Source organism: Mobula hypostoma, chromosome 8 (genome assembly GCF_963921235.1).
Source record: "Mobula hypostoma chromosome 8, sMobHyp1.1, whole genome shotgun sequence".
NCBI lineage: Eukaryota > Metazoa > Chordata > Chondrichthyes > Myliobatiformes > Myliobatidae > Mobula > Mobula hypostoma.
In genome coordinates this window covers 31,838,555-31,864,796 of record NC_086104.1, presented here as the reverse complement: position 1 = coordinate 31,864,796, position 26,242 = coordinate 31,838,555, and the positions used below count along the sequence as shown (strand labels likewise).

Genomic DNA, 26,242 nt, shown 5'->3' with positions numbered 1-26,242 from the left:
CTTTCTCAACCTTTCCTAAGTAGACATGCTGTCTAATTCTGGCTCATCCTGGTAGATGTTCTTTGCATCTTCTCTAAAGCTTCCACATCTTTCTAATAATGAAGCAACCAGAGATGAATGCAATATTCTTAAGTGTGGTTGAAGCAGAGTTTTCTAGAACTACAATATTATTTTGCAACTCTTGAACTCAGTCCCCTGAAATAATGAAGACCTGCACACATTACATTTCTTAACTGCAAACAACAGGAATTTCTTAACCTATCAATTTCCTATCAATTTGTCTAGCAACTTTTGAGGGATCTATAGACTTGGACCCCAGGATCCCTCTGTTCCTCCACATGCTAAGAATTCTGCCATTAACCTTCTGCTTTCAAGTACAGTTTTCCAAAGTTTTTTGGATTGAGTTTCATCTGCCACTTGTCTGCCCAACTCTGCATCCCATATTTATCTTGTAACCTACGATAACTTTCTACACTATCCACAACAGTTCCAACTTTCACATTTTCTGTAGCCTGCCCCTCTACTTCTTCATCTAAGTAAATTCTAAAAGATTGCAAAGAGCAGAGGTCCAAGAACAGATCCCTGCAGAACACCGCAAGTCACCAACCTCTGGGCAGAAAACATTCAATTCACCACCATCCCCTGCCTTTTATGGGCATGCCAATTCCGAGTCAATGCAGCCTACTATGGAGAACCTTGTTAAATGCCTTACCAGAATCCATAGACACAACATCCACTCCTCTAAATTCATCATTTTGTTTTGTGACCTTGGAAAAGCTCAGGCTTGTGAGGCACAACCTGCCCCTCACAGAGCCATGCTGACTATCCCTAATAAGACCATGCTTCTCCCAATGCTTATAAATCCTGTCCTTAAGAATCCTCTCCAAATGTTTGCTCACCTCTCACCACTGTGCCTGGGGTACCTAGAACCAGGCATTGAAATCAAGGATGGATCAAGACATGGCCTCCAGAAATAATGAAGGTCAAAGTCAATTCAGTACATTTATAAAAAGGCTCAACACTAGAAAATTGCTCAGATGTGCAGAAAAAAACAGATCAAATCCAATCTGAGCAATTGTCGTCCATCAGAATTAGGTTTGGTATCACTGACAAATGTTGTGAAATTTGTTGTTATACAGCAGCAATAGAAAACAATACTATTCTGCACTGTATCTCAAAATAAATTTCTAAAATGTACTGTTGGAGGCATTCTGACTAATTGTATCACCATCTGATATGGAAGCACCAATGCACAGGATCTTCAGAGGCTTCAGTGGGTTGGAAACTCAGCCAGCTCCATCACTGACATCTTCAAAAGGTGATGCCTGAAGAAGGTGACATCTTTCATTAAAGACCTCCATTACCCAGGACTCACCCTCTTCTCATTACTGCCATCAGGGAAGTGGTACAGGAGCCTGAAGACCCACACTTAATGCCTAAGGAACAACTTCTTCCCATCTGCCATCAGATTTCTGAATGATCCATGTACTCATGAAACAACCTTGCTATTCCTCTTTACACTAATTTATTTTTAACTTTTAATTTGTTACACCTGCACTGTACTGCAGCCACAATACAACAAATTTCACAACTTGTGTCAGTGACAATAAACCTGACTCTTATTCTGGGGAAAAACAATAAAAGTAGTGCAAAAGAGAAATCTTTCAACAATATGTAAGGTGATGGAAAGTATTGTCAACAGTTTTACCAAGCAACATTTACTCGCATTGCCTGCTCACTGGTTCTCAATTTTGGCCAGGCCCCCTCAATTCCAGACTTCATCACAACTTAGGTTCAGATTTGGATCCAACAAACAGGCTTAATTGGATATGTCAAGGAAAGGAGAAGGAACAAGTTGGAGTCGTATCTTGCACACCGTTAAGTGATTGTACTTGCCCAGAATTTCAGCTGGTCCAGCACATTCATACTGTGACTGTAAAGCAAATAAGAGGCAGCTTCTCGTGGCATGCCAGAGCTGTCCCATCATCTGGAAGGCATGTCATGATTATGATGGGGTATGAAGTGTAGTTCCCAAATTCAACACCATAACAAAGCAGATTGGAACCCCATCCAGAATCCTGATCATTCATTCCCTTCACTATTAGCTCAGCATTGTTTTTATGTTTGCCACCTTCAAAATGTTACCTACTGTGGTGCTAGAAAGTTTGTGGACTCTGTAGGATTTTCTCCTCTTCTGCATAAATATGACCTAAAATGTGATCAGATCTTCACGCAAGTCCTGAAATTAGATAAAGGGAATCCAATTAAATAAATAACACAAAAACATTCTACTTGTTTGTTTACTCTCCCCCCCCCCCGACGACTGCAGTACTATGCAAAAGTCTTATCCATCCTAGCTTTCTATATATGTGCCCAAGGCTCTTGCACAATACTGTGCTTAAAGATCATTATCTGAGGAGCTGTAAATTGAATTGAGTTGCTATGCAGACATCAGGACACATCCCTGCTTATCTTAGGCCAGGGTGTTAACAGGGAGCCAAAGGGATTCTGTTTAAGGAGCTTCTGCAATGGAGTCCTACAGTGCCTATAAAAAGTATTCATCCAACCCCCCCCCCCGCCCAAATCTTGGAAGTTTTCATGTTTTATTGTTTTACAACATTGAATCACAGTGAATTTAATTTGGCTTTTTTGACAGTGATCAACAGAAAAAGACTCTTTTGTGTTGAAGTGAAAACAGATCTCTACAAAGTGATCTAAATTAATTAGAAATATAAACCACAAAATAATTGATAGCATAGGTATTCACCCCCCCCCCCTTAATATGACACACCAAATCATCATTGATGCAGCCAACAACAGGGATTCTGCAGATGCTGGAAATTCAAGCAACACACATCAAAGTTGCTGGTGAACACAGCAGGCCAGGCAGCATCTCTAGGAAGATGTACAGTCGACGTTTCAGGCCGAGACCCTTCGTCAGGACAGCCAATTGGTGTTAGAAGTCACATAAATAGAGATGTGTTTTTGAAGACCTGTGTACAGTCAAGTTGTTTCAATGGATTGTAGTCAAAATACACCTGTATGTGGAAGGTCCAATTGCTGGTGAGCCAGTATCCTTGTAAAAACTATACCATGAAGACAAAAGAACACTCCAAGCAACTCTGCAAAAAGGTTATTGAAAAGTACAAGTCAGGAGATGGATACAAGAACATTTCCAAGTCACTGAATATCCCCTGGAGTACAGTTGAGTCAATTATCGAGAAATGGAAAGAATATGGCACCACTGTAAATCTGCCTGGAGCAGGCCATCCTCAAAAACTGAGTGATCATGCAAGAAGGGGACTGGTGAGAGAGGCTGCCAAGAGACCTATGACAACTCTGGAGGAGTTCAGTGGCCGAGATGAGAGAGACTGCATACACAACTGTTGCTCGGGTGCTTCATCCGTCGCAGTTTATAGGAGAGTGGCAAAGAAAAGACACTTGGAAAAAACTGACATGAAATCTCAGCTAGAGCTTGCCAGAAGGCATGTGGGAGAGTCTGAAGTCAGTTGGAAGAAGGTTCTATGGTCTGATGAAACCAAAATTGAGCATTTTGGCCTTCAGGCTAAACACTATGCTTGCCATAAGCGAAACTCTGCACGCCATTAAAAGCACACCATACCTACCGTGAAGCATGGTGGTGGCTGCATTATGTCGTAGGGATGCTTTGCTGCAGAAGCCCTGGAAGACTTGTGAAGGTAGAGGGTAAAATGAATGCAGCAAAATACAGGGAAATCCTGGTGGAAATCTTGATCCAGTCTGCAAAGAAACTGTGACTTGGGAGAAAATTTGTTTTCCAGCAAGACAATTACTTCAAGCATAAAGCCAAAGCTACACAGGAATGGCTTAAAAACAATGTTAATGTCCTGGAATGGCCAAGTTAGAGTCCAGACCTCAATCCAATTGAGAATTTGTGGCTGAACTTGAAAAGGGCTGCTCACTTATAATCCCATGCAATCTAACAGAGCTTGAGCTGTTTTGTCAAGAAAAATGGGGAAAAATTGCAGAGTCCAGATGAGCAAAGCTGATAGAAACTGATCCACATAGACTCAAGGCTATAGTTGCTGCCAAAGATGCATCTACTAAATACTGACTCGAAAGGGGTGGATACTTACACAATCAATTATTTTGTGTTTTATATTTGTAATTAATTTTGATCACCTTATAGAGATTTGTTTTCACTTTGACATGAAGGTGCCTTTTTCTGTTGATCAGTGTCGAAAAGCCAAATTAAATCCACTGTGATTCAATGTTGTAAAACAATACAACATAAAAACATCCGGGGGGGGGGGAACTTTTTATAGGCATGTTTCGCAGACATGATTGCTGCCAACAGATGCACCATCTTTGTTTGAAAATAATGTTACTCTAGTCAGTGGATTTCCATTGACAAATGTGTTTCTTAGTTACCACAGTCAGTCAATTACCCCTTTAATTTCAAGTGTAGTCCCTCTCATCTGAATCTCTTGTCGATGTTTGGATTGGTCTTTGGTGGAGCAGAATACTCCTTGTTAATTGGCTGGATTGAATTTGCCCTTGTACATGTATTCAATCAATATTCCATTGTTTTGAGTAAAATCTGGTGTTGTAACTGTACTGGAAAAGCTTGTCTAGAAGCATAGGTATTTTTGAAGCATTAGTCTAAAATAGCCTTTTTTATCCAGTCTGTTCAACTTTTTCTTGACAACAAGTGAAATGGATTAAAATAGGTGACGGTCTTCAAAGATAGAAGAGATCATACGGAAGTCAAAATAGTTAGAACATTTAGCCCCTAATTGCAAAAGTTTCAGCTGCTGGGGTTCAATGTCAAAGAGAATAGCATGTTCTTGAGCTTCTGTTTAATTGTATTATCCACTACAGTTTCTGTCTGTAGAACTGCAGTCTTTGGTCTGTTCACATATAAGTGGGGCTGTGGTCAATTGGAGAACTGTGTTATTTGGAGCACTTTAACATCTTTATGTGTGATACAATGCAGTACTAGGTAAAACAGATTTTAATCATGTTTTGCGCCAGTGCACTGATGTTTCAAAAGAAGCTGAACTTTTATGAATGAATGCATTTTTGGCTATTTGATATTTCCATTGTTGAATCTAAACAGAATAGAACAATTACCATATGAATCAACTGATGCAGTGCATGGAGTGGTTTATTTTCCACTTAGTTAATTTTATGGTTTAACATATAAACTTCTATTTCAGTGACATGGAAAGTGCAGAGGGCATTCTAAATGTGATGAGAGGAGCTGGGATTGAGCCTGGCCCAGATACTTACGTTGCCTTGCTGAATGCATATGCTGAAAAAGGAGATATTGAAAATCTGAAGCAGGTACAAAATAGGCAGCAGCTGTTGATTTAAGTTGGACTTAATTTTACTACTCATAGTTTATAAAGAGAAATCATTGATAGTTAATGCTCATTTCAAGAAGTCATTAATGAAACACCTACTTGCCACAAAGCATATCTCATAAATGCTTTAAGAATTTGCTTTGATATCAGGCAATGTGACATTTTTAGCCCTTCTGTTTTCAGTACTGTAAAACAAAGTACTAGAATTATTTTCAGTGTGATCAAAAATCACCTTCCCTTGGAGACAAGCGTATTCTTGAATTAATGATTAAGTTAGTGTTGAGACTATAATATTTATATTTTGATAAAAATGAATAATATAAAATTGGTTTGTGAAAATGATGCAGAATTTGTATTGTGCAAGATGCCTACAGTGATGGTAATATTGTGCTCTGTTTATTCTCACCCTTGAGTGTACAGTATCTAATCTATTGCCTTCTGGTGCATTGTAGAGGAGATTAATAAAGAACTTATGGAAGTAGAAGTCTTGTATTTGCAAATGCTGTGGCTTTGTTTTGTTTAGGAGTTTTCTAAAAGCTTTTAAAATCATGGCACAATATGTTTAAGATGCAGATGATAACTATCTTCCTTCAGAATAATTTTCTTGTCCGATTTTAACCACACAGTTGTGTACTTTGTTGGTACCCTATTATTAGTTGGCAGGTTTGCATAAAGCTTATTGTGAAAAATAATGGGGAAAAAGGTTAAAAGGCGTTGAAGGGACAAAAATCTCTTTTAGCACTGCCTTAAGATGTTTGAGTGATTTGAATCTAAAGCCTATTTTTACATGTTTAATATATCCCTTGTTGATAGACACTGGAGAAAGTTGAAAAGACAGATGCCAGCCTGATGGACAGAGACTTGATGCAAATTATCTTCAGCCTGGCCAAGTCTGGCTATCCACAATATGTTGAGGATATTATAGAACGGATGAGACATGACAGGGGATATGTACCAGGCAAGTTCCATGCTAGGTTGCATATTTGTGATGTTCAATTGTAATTCCTTAGACCTTTGTTGAAAATATTCACTTGTTAAAATGTTAAAGTATTGTTTTTTAAATTTAAAAGCAAAAGGAAGTTTATTTTTTAATCAGTAATTCCAATTAATCTTGATTTTCTTTTCATTTTTCCTGCCAAAAAATCCCTATGGAGTCTCTCAATTAATCTGATGGGATGATGTCTAAATGTAAATACTGGACTAGAGGGTGTTGCATTTAAGATTTCTTTGGTTAATCAGGATTTGCAAATAGTTGGTTAGCTGATTACCAAGAGTTATACTGCAGAGAATAAAAGCTTTATTTTTTGTGTGATTTTTCTTTTTTTTTTATTTGCAAGGTATTCAGTTTTTGAGCAGGTTTACTCAGTGCCTTTTGCATTTAATTATTCATTACGTCTTGCATTACAAATGATTTGGTAACATTTTCAACTTTAAACTGATGGTTAAATATTCAGTGAGAGATATACAGTGACATGCAAAAGTTTGGGCACCCCTGGTCAAAATTTCTGTTACTGTGAATAGCTAAGTGAGTGAAACATGACCTGATTTCCAAAAGGCATAAGGTTAAAGATGACGCATTTCTTTAATATTTTAAGCAAGATTACTTTTTTATTTCCATCTTTTACAGTTTTAAAATAACAGGAAAAGGGCCTGAAGCAAAAGTTTGGGCACCCTGTATGGTAGTACTTAGTAACACCCCCTTTGGCAAGTAACACAGCTTGTAAACTCTTTCTATTGCCAGCTAAGAGTCTTTCAATTCTTGTTTGGGGGACTTTCGCCCATTCTTCCTTGCAAAAGGCTTCTAGTTCTGTGAGATTCTTGGGCCATCTTGCATGCACTGCTCTTTTGAGGTCTATCCACAGATTTTCGATGATGTTTATGTCGGGGGACTGTGAGGACCATGGCAAAACCTTCAGCTTGCGCCTCTTGAGGTAGTCTGTTGTGGATTTTGAGGTGTGTTTAGGATCATTATCCTTTTGTAGAAGCCATCCTCTTTTCATCTTCAGCTTTTTTTTTACAGACGGTGTGATGTTTGCTTCCAGAATTTGCTGGTATTTAATTGAATTCATTCTTCCCTCTACCAGTGAAATGTTCCCCGTGCCACTGGCTGCAACACAAGCCCAAAGCATGATCGATCCACCCCCGTGCTTAACAGTTGGAGAGGTGTTCTTTCCATGAAATTCTGCACCCTTTTTTTCTCCAAACATAACTTTGCTCGTTGCGGCCAAAAAGTTTTATTTTAACTTTTTAATCAGTCCACAGGACTTGTTTCCAAAATGCATCAGGCTTGTTTAGATGTACCACTGCAAACTTCTAACGCTAAATTTTGTGGTGAGGATGCAGGAAAGGTTTTCTTCTGATGACTCTTCATAGTAGTTATAGTCATAACTTTATTGATCCCGGGGGAAGTTGGTTTTTGTTACAGTTGCACCATAAATAATAAATAGTAATAAAACCATAAATAGTTAAATAGTAATATGTTAATTATGCCAGGAAATAAGTCCAGGACCAGCCTATTGGCTCAGGGTGTCTGACCCTCCAAGGGAGGAGTTGTAAAGTTTGATGGCCACAGGCAGGAATGACTTCTTATGACGCTCTGTGTTGCATCTTGGTGGAATGAGTCTCTGGCTGAATGTACTCCTGTGCCCACCCAGTACATTATGTAGTGGATGGGAGACATTGACCAAGATGGCATGCAACTTAGACAGCATCCTCTTTTCAGACACCACCGTCAGAGAGTCCGGTTCCATCCCCACAACATCACTGGCCTTACGAAGGAGTTTGTTGATTCTGTTGGTGTCTGCTACCCTCAGCCTGCTGCCCCAGCACACAACAGCAAACATGATAGCACTGGCCACCACAGACTCGTAGAACATCCTCAGCATCGTCCGGCAGATGTTAAAGGCCCTCAGTCTCCTCAGGAAATAGAGACCTTCCATGAAGGTCATATTTGTGCAGGTGTCGCTGCACAATAGAACAGTGCACCACCACTCCAGAGTCTGCTAAATCTTCCTGAAGGTCTTTTGCAGTCAAACAGGGGTTTTGATTTGCCTTTCTAGCAATCCTATGAGCAATTCACTCGAAAAGTTTTTTTTGGTGTTCCAGACCTCAGTTTGACCTCCACCGTTCCTGTTAACTGCCATTTCTTAATTACATTACGAACTGAGGAAACGGCTACCTGAAAACGCTTTGCTATCTTCTTATAGCCTTCTCCTGCTTTGTGGGCATCATTTATTTTAATTTTCAGTGTGCTAGGCAGCTGCTTAGATGAGCCCTTGGCTGCTGATTGTTGGGACAAGGTTTGAGGAGTCAGGGTATTTATAAAGCTTTGATATTTGCATCACCTGGCCTTTGCTAACGATGACTATGAACAAGCCATAGCCCTAACAAGCTAATTAAGGTATGAGACCTTGGTAAAAGTTATCTGTGAGCTCAAATCTCTTGGGGTGCCCAAACTTTTGCATGGAGCTCCTTTCCTTTTTTTCACTGAAATTGTACAAAACAAAAATAATAGACTGATCTTGCTTAAAATGTTGAAAAGAATGTTTCATCTTTAACTTTGACTTTTGGAGATCAGTCCTCCTCCTCCTCACTTAACCATTCACAGTAACAGAAATTTTGACCAAGGGTGCCCAAACTTTTGTATGCCACTGTACATGTTATTGGGCAATCATAGGATAATTATAACTTTGGACAATTTAGAAATATAAGAGATAGATATTTTCTGTGTTTATCTCAGATTATGTGGATTTCCTTAGGAGGCTGGAGAAATTCATGTGGCCTTCAAATTGGCTTTTCCTTTCAGTAAGATCATGCTGGTGTCTTTGGGTTTTGTTGCCTAATGTCCAGAAACATGATACCACGGTAGAGAATTCGCTATATCTCAGGCTTCTTTAACTTAACTTTCTGACTTTCTTTATCATTCCAGACGCAATGAACTTGTGCTTGAACCTGATTACACAGGGCTTGGAAGAAATTGCTTTCCAGGTGTTGAAAACCATTCCCACTTTAAAGTCTGAGAACCAAAGTATGGACTTAGATTTTGGTAACTTCTTCATACGGCACTGTGTCAATCTTGAGAAGGTAAAACAATAAGTTTGCCATGTTCATATTGTCTTGATGTTTTTAATATCCTGAGTATATTTTGAACCTGGGTAATATTAATCATGACATTTAGCTTCACTCAATTCAATGGGCATTCTCATGTTTTTGGAATACTTTTAGTTAATTCTGTTAAAATTCTCCCTTTGTAAGAAATGCTACCATTATTTCAGCAGTGAAGAATCCATTGTATGCTGGGACTGCACTGTTCTTTTCCTACATGTAGCCAGCACAGTACTAGCAATATTCTCATGGCAGCATCAAAAAAGCTTTGCTATCAGAGTAGAGTCATAGATGAAAAGAGCACAGAAACATTTTTTTGGCCCACTTTATCCAAACCAACCAAGATGCCAACTTAAGCTAGTCCCATTTGCCTGCATTTGACTCACATCCCTCTAATTTTTTCCTATTCATGTGCCTGTTCAAATGTCTCTTAAACATTATAATTGTATCTGCCTGCGTGACTTCCTTTGAAAGTTCGTCTATACATCCACCACCCTTTGAAAAATCTTCCCTGGGATTCCTTTTAAACCTTTCCCCTCGCACTTTAAACTTGTGCCTGTAATTTTAGACTCCGCTACCCTGAGCAAAAGACTGACTGGCTACCCTATATGCCCTGATTATTTTTATATACCTTTGTAAAGTCATCCGTCCACCTTCAAGGAAAATTGTACCAGATGCTCCAGTCCTGGCAGCATCTTTGTAAAAAATTTTCTGCACACCTTCTCATACCTGCTGTTTAATTCTTCATTTCTGTCCTTAGTTTATGTTTTGCTTCTCCATGATATTCATTGCTGTTGTGACCTTCCAATTACATTACACACAACTTCATGCATGATCCTTGAAAGTTCTATTTGTTATGGAATTGGGCATGCAGTTTTTCATGAACTCTTCATTTTGAACACTGGGATAACCACAAAGTTTATAGTGAACTTGGGCAATGAGATTTTGGCCATTAATTACTTGCTTGGCTGACTTGAATCAGAAAATACAATATTTTGCAGCTCTCTCTTGCACATCTTTTGAATGGTTCCACTGAAGCACACGTGGTATCTCTATCCTCAACTTTAAAAGCCTCCTTAAAGTGTTGTTTTACAAATAAGCAGTTAACTACAAAGCACTGGAAGGTTCAGTAGTTATTTTTCTCATACATTTGTCTTTATTTAGTCTTGATAAATTATGAACAATATAATGATCACTTTAATGGGATTATATTTTCGGTCTCCCAGTAGTTGGCAGAAATTTGAGGAACAAATATGCAGGAAGATGGCAGATAGCTTTTAGAACAATTTTTTTTGAATTTCAATTTCCCTTGTATTAACTGGGTCTGCAAAAGTGTAAAGGGCTTCAATGAGGTGGATTTATTAAATATGTCCAGCAATGTTGTCTCGAACAATATGTAAAAGGCTCTTCTCGGAGAGGGGAGCAACCCTGGACCTTCTGTGTCAGTGAGGGAGCATTTTGGGACCAGTGACCATAATTCTATTGGTTTTAAAATAATTACGGAGAAAGGACTAGTACACATTTTGGAAGCGTTAGACAAGAACTTAAAAGATTGATTAAGTGAGACTTTGCAGATCTAGGGATATCTGGCAAATAAGAGGCTTTTACAGTTGAGAGAAGGAGAGTGAAGAGCCAGCATATTCCTTTGCAATTGAAGGGCATAGCTGGCATGATGAGGCAACCCTGGTTGAAGAAGGAAAAAGAATGGATGTCTGTCTGTCAGTAAGAGGCATCTGGGATCAAATTAACTCCTGAGCTGTAGGTGTGCATGTGAGGGAAATCAGGAGAGCAAAAGATGTAAAATAATTTTGGCAGATAAGGGAAAGGAAAATTCCAAGAGATTGTATAAGTATAGTAAGAGCACAAGTAGGACTGAAGGGGTAATAGGTTCTCTTATATATCAGCACGGCCACAAGAAATAGGTGAGGTGTTAAGCATTTTCCTACTGTGTTTATCATGAAAGGTATTTGGAGGATATTGTTCTTACTGGAGGAATTAAGGGAAGTGAATAATTATATGTTGAAACCTAATCCACATTCTCAAAGAGAAGGTGCTGACAAGGTAGATAAGTCCCCTTGGCATATAAAAATGGCTTAATGGAGGGAGTCAGAGGGTGGTAGTGGAGAAATGTTTTTTTTGTTGAAGGTAAAGGAACACAGCTCCTTGATAGTAGCAACGGAGATAAATGGTGGAGAAGATGGCAGTTAGAGTTGGGGTGTAATGTTACAACTGTAGGTCAATAACAAGATCTAACAAGGGACACTGTGTGTGGTTCTAGTCACCTACTGCAGCTATAGGAAGGATGTCATTATGCTGGAAAAGGTAAAGAAAAGATTCTTGAGGATGTTAGTCGGACTGCAGGGTCTGAGTTACAGAGCAAAGCTGGATATGATAGGATTTATTTCCTTTAAGCAGAGGAGGTTGAGTGATGTCCATGTAGAGTTCCATAAAATCATGAGGGGCATTAATTAGGTAGGTGATAAGTTCCACCCCCCCCCAGGATTGGAGAGTCTAAAGCTAGACAATAGGTGCAGGAGTTGGCCATTCACTGTGATCATAGCTGATCATCCACAATCAATATCCTGTTCCTGCCTTCTCCCCGTATTCCTTGACTCCGCTATCTTTAAGAGCTCTATCTAACTCTTTCTTGAAAGAACCCAGAGAATTGGCCTCCACTGTCTTCTTAGGCAGAACATTCCATAGATCCACAACCCTCTGTGTGAAAAAGTTTTCCCTCAACTCCGTTCTAAGTGGTCAACCCCTTATTCCTAAACTGCGGCCTCTGGTTCTGGACTCCCTCAACATCGGGAACATGTTTCCTGCCTCTGGCGTGTCCAATCCCTTAATAATCTTATATATTTCAATCAGATCCCCTCTCATCCTTCTAAATTCCAGTGTATGCAAGCCCAGACGCTCCAATCTTTCAACATATGACATTCCCGCCATCCCTGGAATTAACCCAGTGAACCTGTGCTGCACTCCCTCCATAGCAAGAATGTCCTTCCTCAAATTTGGAGACCAAAACTGCACACAATACTCCAGGTGAGGTCTCACCAGGGCCTTGTACAACTACAGAAGGACCTCTTTGCTCCTATACTCAGCTTCCCTCGTTATGAAGGCCAACATGCCATTAGCTTTCTTCACTGCCTGCTGTACCTGTATGGTTACTTTCAGTGACTGATGTACAAGGACACCCAGACAACCAAGGACATCTAGAGAGAATAGATTTATGGTGAAAGGAGAAAGATTTAGAAGAAACCCGAGGGGTAACTTGCTAATGCTGAAGTTGGATGGTACATGGAATGAGTGAGGGGAAGTTGTAGAGGCAGCTGGAGTTACAGTACTTAAAAGACATTTACTGAATGTAAAGACCTGGATAGGAAAGGCCCAGATGAATATGGGCCAAACGTAGGCCAAGGGGACTGGCTGAGATATTCATCTTGGCTGGTATGCATGAATTGGGCTGATGGGCCTGTTCTGTGTTTTATGACTGTACAAATGCAAGTTAAATTGTCAGAAAATGAACATGCATTCTTAGTAACAAAGCCGCAACTGTTTGCTGTATTGAATTATTTCCTTTGGAAAGGTATTGATTTCTATTTTTTACCTTTATGTTCCAGCCATTGGACAAGATACAACAGTTCTGTAAGGGACTAACTGAGGCCAATCTGCATTCAACTCCCTTTCAGTTTGCTCTTTATTGTGCTCTGGACGCTAAGAAAGCCGGTAATAGTATACAGAGACTCAAGTTTGTAATAATTATGGAAATTCTTACATGGTCTTTTCAGATCTTGTTGAATAGTTTAAAATGCTAACCCTGAATTAAATTGTGTTTTATTTGTTTAGTTTGTCTTTGGTATGGAAGTTCATAATATGCTTACCTGGAGCATGTGGTGCATAATTTATTAACAACTTCAGAACACCTTTTATTATGCTAGGCTAAGTAAGGGAGTTATTTAGGGTGATGTTGCTGATGTCTTGCCCATGGCCATAATCATAACAACTAATTCTAATGCAGCAGTGGAATAATCATCATCACATTTATGTCCAAAGAGGTTTGAATCAGCTGACAAAAATTTCATTGCATCTTCTCCAGTGAAAGTTTAACATTTAATAACGGAGTCGGTCCTGCATGGTTGCTACTTCTGTTATCCCTGCGGACCCCAATGTTGCATTTGACAGATCTACGGAATAATCATCTGCCTAGATTATTTGTCTTCTGAGCCCATTTTAAACTTGGACTTGGAGATTCAAACAAGTTTCAGGATACGTGTTATAATAATTCATTTCTCCTGTCACTACATCCATGGGATGGGAGAATTTAAAAAATCATTTAAGTTATCTCTTGTATGAAAAAAATTCCTTCTCTATTATTGTTTAAATCAGAATTAGCAAAGAACAGGTAACCAGCATTGAACAACAATACATAGAGCATAAACTAACATTACTGAACTTGAAAGTAAAATTAGAATTAATAAACAGAAAATCTTCCGTAAGTGATAATTGACAGAGTTGTACATGCAGCTTAACTGTACCAGATATCTTTCTGGTCTATGATAACAGATATGATAATTAAATAGTTTCCATTTACATTTCCAGGAATGACTGTTGAGCTCATGAAGATCATGCAAAATGAAGGTTTACCTATTAGACCCCATTACTTCTGGCCTTTGCTGGTACAACATCTGAAAGAAAAGAATGTTCAAGGTTTGTGTTATTCAAACCCTTCTAATTTGCTGAATATTTACCTGGACAGTCTTTGCTGTTTGATTCTTGAATGCGTAATTGCCCTGTGAAGGATAGATAAAGCTTTAACAGGATTGGAAATAAATGAGACTGAAGTTAATGGAAGGTACACATAGTTTTGTAGCAGCAATTAAAATCCAATTAAAAATTCTAAATCGATTCCAATGCAACTTTTGAAGCTCATTTACCCTGTATATGTTTATATGTGCATTTATTATACATCAAATATAAACATTAATTTACTGACTGCTTTTGAAAATAGCATATTTTGGATATTTGCTTCCTTGAAGACCCATTGATTTGAGCACTATGCTTGCAAAAGCATCTCAGTCCATTACACAGTGCTCTTCCCAATTAGTGCATGGTATAAATAATGCAGCAACTTTGCAGCAATGGATGTTGTCATTGTGATATTCTGCACTGACTATGAGACATTTAAGGTTGTGCTGCTTTGTTTAATATTGATTAAGCAAATAGTTATTTGGCTGAACAATGCTGGAATTTGTATTGATAATTTTCATTGTGCATGTAAGTAGAATCTTTTAGAAATTGCAGTCTCCTACTGAAATGTTGTGCAGCAGTGTTGTGGAAATGTTGGCTGAGCTTAACCTCATGCAGATGCTTATTATCAAAGACCTATACTGGTTAAAAGAGGCATAATGTTGTTCAGAAGCTATCTGGGTGCTTGAGTTCCAGATTATGTTTATTTTCTGAGCCTTTGGGGGATCTTTGTAATCAGGACGAAGGGTGATGTTTCTTAATTTTGAAGATAATAGTAGTTTGAAGTTTTTCTATTTTGTCCTATCTTTTAACAACATGTGAAATCATTTCATTGTTTCAGATCACCTTATTGTCTTTGACAGTTTGGTTGCAAACTCAATATACAGTATCGGAGAGAATTCTGTTGTATATCTTTTTATCCACTTTATTTTGCCATGCCACATCATTCGGCACACTGGTTCTCTGCATTTCTGTAGTATAGAAGCAAGGTGGTAGGGCTGTTGCCTTGCAATCCTGACTTTGAGTGCTGTCTTTGTGGAGCTTGCACTTTCTCTCTGTGACTGGAAAAACAACATAACACTATATGTTATGATTATATGGTTTTTGTCTGCTTTTCAGTCTTGGTCTGTCCTGTGTTTCTGTGATATCACACTGGAGGAATATTGTATCATTTCTTAATGCATGCATTACTAAATGACAATAAAAGAGGACTGCTTGTCCTTATAATCTAATCTAATCTAAATGCAAGCGATTTAAAAGGGACATCAAGGTGGTAGCTTCATGCAAAGAGTGGTGGGTGTTTGGAATATGCTGCCAGAAATCAGAGTGGAGGCAAGTGCACGAGCAACATTTGATAGCCATCCAGATAAGTACATGGATGGGAGCGCCTCAAAGGGCTGTGAGCCAAATGCAGGCAGATGGCAGTGGCTTGCCAGGCAACACATTCGACCTGGACGTGTAGGGCCAAAGGGCCTGTTTCCATACTGTAAGACACTGAACTATGATTATGCCATAGAGTGCCATGGTAGTGTAGTGGTTAGCGCGACGTCATTATGGCTCGGGATGTTGGCGTTTGGAGCTTAATTCCGAAGTCATGTGTAAACAAGTTTGAAAGTTCCTTCCTGTTTCTCCGTGGTTTCTTCCAGGTGCTCTGGTTTCCTCCCACAGTCTGAAGACATACTGATGAGTGGGTTAATCAGTCGTTATAAATTATCCTGCGATTAAGCTAGGGTTAAATCATGTTGCTGAGCGACATGGCTGGAAGCACCAGAAGGGCCTGTTCCATGCTGTATCTCTGATTAAAAAAGTAAATTTTTCTTTCAGTTTTCCCACATCTTATAGAAAATGCAGGTGGCTAGGAGGTGGGGAGAATAAAAATTGAATTCATATAGGATTTGTTGATGGTCAACATGGAACTGGTAGACCAAAGAGCCTGTTTCTCAATGGTAATGGTAAATTTTTTTTTTAAATTTGCTTAACGTCTTTAAATTAGTACAAATCAAGAAAAAATTAAGCCTCATTAGAATGAAGTGACAGGGTGATTTCAGTTAAATTGCCAGGTTCTTCTGAACAATTTTGTATACATTTTTAAAAATCTTGTTGCTTGAGACAAGATTTCACAAAACAGCTTCCTATTTTCACTCATTAACCCATTGGTTGTAGGGTAATAACTGCTACTAATGAATAAATATTTAATACATATTTAATGTATTTAATATTTCTGCAGCTGATTCCATTGGATTCGAACTTACTGGATTAAATGTTATTCTCAATTTGGAGTGTTTTTTGGGAAACATTTTAGATGGGAATGGAATTTAGATTTTCTTTGTTCCTCTTTTAGAGGAATTCGGGTTTGGCGCTTGCTGTTTGGAAGATTAATAGAGATTGAAATCTTCATTCCAAAGCTATAGATGGAGAGCTGAGAAGTGAGAATAAGCCAAGTAACATCACAATGTGCTGAAACATCTCATGTTATAAAGGAAGAGGTATTGGGGATAAGACCAGAGAGATGTCTCTTGATGTTAAACAGTAATTGACAAAACAAAGTTGAAAATAGCCAAAGATTTTGATGTGGTGAATAGTTGAGAAAATTTGTAGAGTGAATATTTTTCAAAACTTGAAATCTTCATTACGTAGCTATAGATGGAGAAGTGAGAATGAGCCAAGTAATGTCGTCACAACTTGCTGAAATATCTCTTGTGTTATAAAAGGGAGTATTATTGGGGATAAAATTAGAGGGATGTTCCAAGTAAATTTTTTATCAAAATACATATTTATAACAGCATACTACCTGGAGATTCATTTTCTTGCAGGCATTTACAGGAAATTAAAAGAAATAGAATATATGAAAAAATAAATACAAAGACTGATAAACAACCAATGTGCAGGTGAAGACAACTTGTGCAAGTATTAAAAATTTTTTTAAAAGTATGTAAATATACTGAGAACATGAGTTGTAGAGTCCTTGAACCTGGTAGTGTAGGACCTTAGGCCAAGTACCTCCTGCCCAATGGTAGCATCGAGAAGAGAGCATGGCCTGGCTGATGGGGTCCTTGATGATGAATGCTGCTTTCTTCTGGCAGTGCTCCAGATGGATGTGCACAATGTGTGGAGAGCTTTGCTTCTGATGGATTGGGTTGTATCCATCAGTTTTTGTGGACTTTTTAGGGTGTTTCCGAATCAGGGTATGATACAACCAGTCAGGATACTCTCCTTTGTGCATCAATAGAAGTTTATCAAAGTTTTAGATGTTATGCCAAATCTGTGCAAACTTCTAAGAAAGTGGAGATGCTCCCATGCTTTCTTTGTGATGGCACTTGTGTGCTGGTCCCCGGACAGATCCTCTGAAATGGTAACATCAAGGAATTTAAAGTTAATGGTTCTTTCCACTTCTGATCCACTAATGAGGATTGGCCGATGGACCTCTGGCTTCTCCCTTCTGTAGTCAATAAGCTGCTCTTTGGCTTTGGTGATGTTGAGTGAGAGGTGATTGTTATTGCTGTGTTTAACCAGATTTTCAATCTCCCTCCTATGTGCCAATTCATGTCCACCTTTCATTCAGCCAACAACAATGGTGACATGAGGATAAAAGAAAAGATCAGTAGTTTTGGAAGTATTGTTAGTATATCCAAAGGCATACAAGAAATAGTGATGGATATAGAATCTATGGATATGAAGTAGGATCAATATTTCAAAAAGGGAAGTAGAAGAAGATACAAATAATGTAATTGATTACTTGAAAATTCAACGTAGTCCATGTGCACAAGTAAGTTTATTTACTTGTAAATGATGTTTTCTTGTGAAACAGAAATTTTCTTCCTCTGTGTCAGACGGCACATAGAATTTTTAAAAATATGTCACTTTATCTCTCAATTTTTTGTCTCATAAGTTTTGTCAATTCTTGACTTTATTTTGTCACCTAAATTTCAGGTCTATTCTGAGTCTTTAAATCTTTAAGGTAAATATTATGAAGTGTATGGCATGTCTCACCAAAGACCCTATACATCAGGCAAAGAAAACATGAAAGCTTGTTGCTTCTAGCTCTTTGTTATTTAATTTAACTGTCATTTCTTTCCAATAACTGCTTTTCACTACAGTTAGTTGAAGGCACATCTGTTCCTATACTTGTCAAAATTATAAAGTATAATAAAGAGAGGCAGCACTTTGCCTCAAACATTAGAGATACTTAAAAAAAAACAAAATTATGCAACATATTAAATGGAAACACATTACTAAGTCTCAAAAAATGTTGCTTCTTGTTACTTTTTATTTATCAAGTGTTCAGCCAAAATTCTTTTTAAAAAGTTTTTCTATGATTTTTGTGACAAGTAGTAAGAATGGAGTCGTCTGTAATGGGTAAAAATTTGTCCAAGGAAAGAAGTGTCACTCAAATACAATGGCTAGAAGCCATGAATGTTAAATGTTTTCTTCATCCTGACACAAAGAATCTGTATTTCGCAATGCAATGCAGTTTGAAATTAAGCATTTAAATCATAAACATTGAAGCTTTCTCTGACTTGTTGCTTTGGCAAGTCCAGTTATTTCACAGCCTGCCACTAATGACTGTCTCATTATTGTGATGCTCTGGTTTCTTAATTGTTGGGGTAGCAAGTTAAGATTGATTTATTGTAGCCCTAATCAGTTATGTTTAGATGTGGGCATATTTAGGCTTTACAATATGTGGTTCAGAACTAGTGTGGTCTGAATTAATGAACTGCTTGTCTTTATATATTTATGTCAGGAGAAAATATTTTGCCTTTTGGCTCAATACACAGGAAATGTGTAGTAATTAGTGATAGGATTGTTGATCAGAACATTGGTGGCTTGTTTTAAAAGTACATCAATGTTGTTTTGTGGGATCCATCTGAAATTTTAATATATTTACAGATAATTTGGAGATCCATGAATGCATGATTTGTTAAAAGCTTAACTTTGTTTAATCTGTTGGAAGGTTGTTAATATGATAAAACTGGGGAGAATTTTTAAAAAGGAAGAACAAAACTTAATCTTACTCCAAGCCTGAAGCATTGCATATTTCCAAAAAATAATTATTTTAATTTGCTAAATTATCCTAAAATATGGTCTCTGTGTCCTATTTCATTTCGTAACCTATTTATTTTACTGTATCACTGGACTTATAGAGGCATTTAACACCAATATACACTCAGTGGTCACTTTTTATACCTTTGGCATCTGCTCATTAATGTAAATATCTAATCAGCCAATCATGTGGCAGCAACAATACGTGAGAACATGTAAACACAGTCAAGAGGTTCAGTTCTTCAGGCCAAAAAAGGTTCAAATTCAACGTTCAAAAAAGGTAGTAGGGATAGTCCGAGTAATTATAGACCAGTGAGCCTTATGTCTGTGGTGGGAAAGCTGTTGGAAAAGATTCTTAGAGATAGGATCTATGGGCATTTAGAGAATCATGGTCTGATCAGGGACAGTCAGCATGGCTTTGTGAAGGGCAGATCATGTCTAACAAGCCTGATAAGAGTTCTTTGAGGAGGTGACCAGGAATATAGATGAGGGTAGTGCAGTAGATCTGATATATATGGATTTTAGTAAGGCATTTGACAAGGTTCCACACAGTAGGCTTATTCAGAAAGTCAGAAGGCATGGGATCCAGGGAAGTTTGGCCAGGTGGATTCAGAATTGGCTTGCCTGCAGAAGGCAGAGGGTCATGGTAGAGTGGGTACATTCAGATTGGAGGATTGTGACTAGTGGTGTCCCACAAGGATCTGTTCTGGGACCTCTACTTTTCGTGATTTTTATTAACGACCTGGATGTGGGGGTAGAAGAGTGGGTTGGCAAGTTTGCAGATGACACAAAGGTCGATGGTGTTGTAGATAGTGTAGAGGATTGTCAAAGTTTGCAGAGAGACATTGATAGGATGCAGAAGTGGGCTGAGAAGTGGCAGATGGAGTTCAACCCGGAGAAGTGTGAGGTGGTACACTTTGGAAGGACAAACTCCAAGGCAGAGTACAAAGTAAATGGCAGGATACTTGGTGGTGTGGAGGAGCAGAGGGTTCTGGGGGTACATAGCACAGATCCCTGAAAGTTGCCTCACAGGTGGATAGGGTAGTTAAGAAAGCTTACGGGGTGTTAGCTTTCATAAGTCAAGGGATAAAGTTTAAGAGTCGCGATGTAATGATGCAGCTCTATAAAACTCTGGTTAGGCCACACTTGGAGTACTGTGTCCAGTTTTGGTCACCTCGCTATAGGAAGGATGTGGAAGCATTGGAAAGGGTACAGAGGAGATTTACCAGGATGCTGCCTGGTTTAGAGAGTATGCATTATGATCAGAGATTAAGGGAGCTAGGGCTTTACTCTTTGGAGAGAAGGAGGATGAGAGGAGACATGATAGAGGTGTACAAGATAATAAGAGAAATAGATAGAGGGGATAGCCAGCGCCTCTTCCCTAGAGCATCACTGCTCAATACAAGAGGACATGGCTTTAAGGTAAGGGGTGGGAAGTTCAAGGGGGATATTAGAGGAAGGTTTTTTACTCAGAGAGTGGTTGGTGCGTGGAATGCACTTCCTGAGTCAGTGGTGGAGGCAGATGCACTAGTGAAGTTTAAGAGACTACTAGATAGGTATATGGAGGAATTTAAGGTGGGGGCTTATATGGGAGGCAGGGTTTGAGGGTCAGTACAACATTGGGCCGAAGGGCCTGTACTGTGCTGTACTATTCTATGCTCTATAAACGTCAGAATTGGGGGGGGGGGGGCGGAATGGGATCTAAGTGACTTTGACCATGAAACGATTGTTGAACCAGACAGGGTGGTTTGATGATCTCAGAAACTGAAGATCTCCTGGAATTTTCATGCACAGCAGTCTCGAGAGCAGGGGTTCCCAACCTGGGGTCCAGAGACCCCCTCAGTTAATGAGAGGGGTCCATGGCATTAAAAAGGTTGAGAACCCCTGCTCTGGAGTTCACCGAGAATGGTGTGATGAACAAATGAAAAATCCAGAAAGCGGCAGTTCTGTGGGCAAAAATTACTTTGTCAACGAGAGAGCTCAGAGGAGAATGGCCAAATTGGTTCAAGTGGATAGAAGGCAACTATAACTCAAGTACCACATTACAACAGTAGTGTGCAGAAGAGTATCTCTGGACATAAAACACGTCGAATCTGGATGTGCTAGATTGACAGAAGCAGAAGTTCACATTGGGTTCCACTTCTGTACCTAATAAATGGCCACTGATTGTATATTTACTGAGCTAGATGTGATAGTTTTTTATTTGTATGATAAATCAGTATCTTGAACAGTGTCCATTATTGTCACTAATAAGCCTTTGTCCTGTTTGTATCGTTTTCCAGTCTCTGCATGTAAAATCCCAAATGTGAAAGGATGAAACTCTGTTGTGGTTCTTGCCATGCATGTTTGATAAATTAAATTTCTTTGTGCGCTGTTTATGCATTGCTGAAATTTCAGTTACTATGCTGAATTAGCTGTTATATTTTGAATTTGAGGATCGGATAACTGATTAAGGTTGCTGTCACTAAGGGGTTAAATGATCTGATTGGATTTTATTTATTTATTGGTATGTCTTGGAGATACAGTGAAGAATAGGCACATCTGGCCTTTCTCTTTCCACCTGATTTGGGCCACACTGCCAGCCACCCACCAATTAACCCAAGACTATTCGTGGGACAATTTACAGTGACCAATTAAGTGACTAATTGGTACGTCTTTGGATTATGGGTGGAAATCGGAGCATCAAGAGGAAACCCATGCACTCCATGGGCAAAATGTACAAACTTCTTTATAGATAACATTAAAATTGAATTCCGATGTCCTGAGCTATCGGCTAACCGCTATAGTGCCCTATCCACAGACCTGGCCTTTTGACCTGAGTTCAGAATTCGCATCCCATTCTGCCAGCTGGTAAATTTAAATTTGAGTAGTGAAATAAATCTGGAATAAAATTGGGACCTATTATCTATAAAATTGTCAATTGTGTGTACTGTATCCTTCAGGAAGGAAGTTTTCTAACCTTACCCAATCTTTGTGACCCCAGATCCATGAATACAATTAGCTCCTGACAGCCGCCTCAGAGGAACCAACTGAAGCAAAAAATCCCTTGAAGGAATTTTAAAAATGCTAGATGGTGTCTCAATAGAAGGCTAACGTGGTATTTTTTTGAGATTTATCAGTAGTAAGGAGCCTGAATCGTAAACTTTACAGAGAAGCATTTAATTTCTATACGAAGCAAGTAGGTTTGGATGTTTCCAGGAGTTGAGTTGATATCAATGAGCAATGTTGAAATGCATGGCTAAACTTCATGAATAGCAAATTATTACTGTACACAGGTAACATATGGTACTGTTGGAAATTAGAGGAAATTAATGTTGTTGAAATTGTTCTGGAAAATTGCTGTGAAGTAATTAATAATAGCTTGTCAAGTTTAACACAACACAATACACAAAGTTGTTTAATAGATTTATCCCAAAAGATAAGAGTTGATGCTTGGGTTTAAAAGAAGGGTTTTTGGGTGCAAGGTACTGTTGCTGTTGGACTTCTTGTCATGCTAATTTGTTTGCTTGTTCTGTCACTGTGGAAATTTGGGTTCCTTATGGACCTGTGTGAAATTTTCTACTGAGATGGTTTAAATACAACTTTTACGAGCAGGCATGTATTTTGAAGCAACTTTGGATTTTGGAAAGGAGATTCAATAAATGTCATTCATGACTTATCCTACAGATGTCCTATAGCTTTTGTTCTCAGGGTTATTACAGAAAATTGTTATTGACATTATTGTTTTGTTAATCAGTGATTTTTTTCATTCAGGTTATTTCCAAATGCATTGCTGTATCATTATTTAGAGGTTGTGGAGATTCTGAATGGCATCTAAGTGAAAGATAAGTTCAGTTATCAAAATGATCTCCACATTTTTTAAGTATTCTTCAGAAAATTAGGTTTGTCTTGAAATCTAAAGGAACTAGATTACTTTCTTAATAAAAAATTAAATTTTAAATTATTATGACAAAAATCATTTTGAAGACTTTTGCGTGCATTCTCATTGAAACTTTAGAAAATGACTTGAATTTTATTTTATCTGGTGCTGAAACTGTTTTTCTTTTAAAAAAAATAAAAGCTGCTCAGCATTGCAGAGAGCATTTTCAAGAATTTTCATGCATTGGTGTGCAAGATTAGAAAACAAGCCACAAACGTGGGAATAGTTTTTTTCAACTTCAAAAAAAAACTTTTATGTGACATTCATTATTCCACATAATACAATCTTATCTCTACACATTTGATTAATAGTTACCTGATTAGAGACTTTTGCATTTTAGGTCAGTTTGATTAATAACCTTAATGGAATAGATGCGTTTCCGAAAAAATATGTAGATTAGCCTTTATTTTCTTCTTTCTCCATGTCATCCCTTCAACCCCCCCCAGTCAAAAATATATCGAAATGTGTACGTGTAAAAATGGATATTAAGTTGTTCCAGGGCAAAAAAAGGAAAAGTAGTGTGACTTTAATTTGGAGTGACTCAGTCCCACATATACATTTGTGCTCAAAGGGAAATCACTTTTGATTATCAGCGCTGTAGTGCACCGCATAAAATATTGAAGGCTACTTTACTTTCTAAAGGTGTCACTTCAGGCTAGAAGAGCTTTAAGCAAATTTTAAATTTACAAACAACTGACAGAGGTAGCTGATGAGCTGTGAACAGCATATGCTGCCTTGCTTTGAAGATGTTGCATCAGCTGACAAGTGCTTTCTTAATAACAGAATTTTTGCATTTGATTTTGATGTGATTTAAGAGGAAGGAGCACATTATTGCAATGCTCTGAGTGAGCTGCAAAAGTTCTGTTATTGAAATCTTTTGAGTTAAATTGAAAGCAGCATGAGAAATTCAAAGTTTCTTTAACTGTTGTATGTGTTTTTTTTCATTGAGATTTTTTTCTTTGTTATTGCAGCTTGTAATGGGAAAATTAGAGGTGGAATTTCTGAGGTTTGGAGAATGAGGGTGGTGGGCTGGATTCATAGCTAAGGCAGTAGCAAGAACTTGTGCTTCCATCATGTAATTCAATATAGTATAAAAGATAGTTGTTAGTGAACAAATGCATTTATCAAGTGGTTTCTTAGGCTGGTTTAATTTGGACAGAGATGTTCATGTTCTCTTAACCCATTGAAATCCAATTGTCCAAAGGTGGATGAGCTAACATTGCTAGTGAAGAACGAGAGGGTGTTCCATGAGACCTGTATTATGTGGTACACTGAGACATGGTTACACAGGGATATTCCAGACTCTAATGTGAACATAGATTGCTTTCAGTGTGTATGGGCAGACAGGAGCTGCACCGAAAGTGGCAAGAAAAAAGGATGTCTTGCAGCTTTTGTGAACAACAGATGGTGCAACCCTGGACACACTACGGTGAAGCAGCGTGTATGCAGCCCAGACGCTGAACTTTTAGCCGTATTATTTGCCCAGAGAGTTTTCCCATACCATTGTTCTTGGGGTCTATGTCCCTCCCTGAGCTAATGTGTTGCTGGCATGTGATGTCATTTGCTCAGTCGCTACAGCTGAATGTCTTCGTAACTAGATTGGGGATTTCAATCATGTCAACTCAGATGCGACTTTGCCAACTTTTATACAGTTTGTGGATTGTTAAACCAGGGAAAATAAGACACTGGATCTGCTTTATGCAAATATTAAGGACACATATAGCCCTCTCACCACGCCCCCCCCCCCCCCAGCTGATCAGATCATAACCTGGTATATCTTCAGCCCTCTGGTCCAGTGATCAAGAAGTTTGCTAGGAAGTGGTCACAGGAGGCCAATGATTGACTGGGAAGTGCTCTGTTGTCCATATAGAGAGGACATTGACGGACTGACAGACTGCATTACAAGGTACGTCACCTTCTGAACTTCTGTGTGGATAATGCTGTTCCAACTAGGACTGCACGCTGTTTCCCAAACAATAAACCTTGCGTCACTAAAGACATCAAAACCATACTGAACAGGAAGAAGAGGGCACTCAGAAATGGAGATAAGGAGAAGATGAAGCTTGTTTAGAGGGAACTGAGGGTGAAGATAGCCCAGGGCAAGGATTGCTACAGGAGGAAGCTGGAGAGGAAACTATAGCAGTACAACACAAAGGATGTGTGGAGTGGTATGAAAACGATCACAGTGTACAGAAAGACCAGGGACCTGGTGATTGAAGGGGACTGGGATAGGGCCAATGAGTTAAATGGGTTTTTCAACAAGTTTGATGAAGAGGTTTCTGTTTACAACCCATCGACCCCGCCCGCCCCCCCCCCCCGGCTCCTCCCCTCTCACCCCTCACCCTCCATCTCTCTCTGAGGACACCACAGAGCCAGTGACCACAGACACACGAACTGTAACTGCTGAGCAGGTAAGGAGTGAGCTCAGCAGACTTCACCCAGGCAAGGCTGTGGACCCGGATGACATCGGCCCGGATGGTATCAGCCCGTGTGTACTCAATGTGTGTGCTGCACAGCTGGGTGCAGCCTTTCAATACATCTTCAGTCTGAGCCTGGAGAGATTCCCTGTGCTGTGGAAAACATTCTGCCTAGTTCCAAAACCCAAGAAGATGTGTCCCACCATACTTAGTGACTACAGACCTGTGGCACTGACCTCACATACTATGAAATAAGAAAGACTGGTCCTGACACACCTCTGGACCATTGTAAATCCATCATTGGACCCTGCAGTTTGCTTACCAACCACATATTGGAGTCAAGGTCTTCCTGCTTCAATGGGCTTATGCCCATCTGGATGATCCAGGCAGCACTTTGAGAATCATGTTTTTTGATTTTTCCAGTACCTTCAACACCACACAACCTGCTTTACTAGCGAGTAAGCTCTTGGAGATGTAGGAGGATGCTCTACTGGTGTCCTGGATTACAGACTACCTGTCCAGACGGCCACAGTATGTGAGGTGGCAGAGCAGAGCTGTGTAGATAGTGCGGTTAGCAGCACAGGGACACCTCAGGGGACTGTCCCGTCCCCCTTTCTGTTTACTGCCCGCACCTCTGGCTTCAGATACAACTCTGGAATCCTGCCACCTGC

At 39.0% G+C, this 26,242-nt stretch overlaps 1 protein-coding gene across 1 annotated transcript in view; it reads left to right on the top strand.

Moving 5' to 3' along the window:
• Nucleotides 1-26,242, top strand: part of lrpprc (leucine-rich pentatricopeptide repeat containing) — a 140,802-nt gene that overhangs the window by 22,202 nt on the left and 92,358 nt on the right. The window contains exons 7-11 of the mRNA XM_063055649.1: nucleotides 5,199-5,325; nucleotides 6,159-6,303; nucleotides 9,274-9,428; nucleotides 13,070-13,175; nucleotides 14,049-14,156. Coding sequence (XP_062911719.1) covers nucleotides 5,199-5,325; nucleotides 6,159-6,303; nucleotides 9,274-9,428; nucleotides 13,070-13,175; nucleotides 14,049-14,156 — 641 coding nt within the window. The remainder of the gene's footprint in view (nucleotides 1-5,198; nucleotides 5,326-6,158; nucleotides 6,304-9,273; nucleotides 9,429-13,069; nucleotides 13,176-14,048; nucleotides 14,157-26,242) is intronic.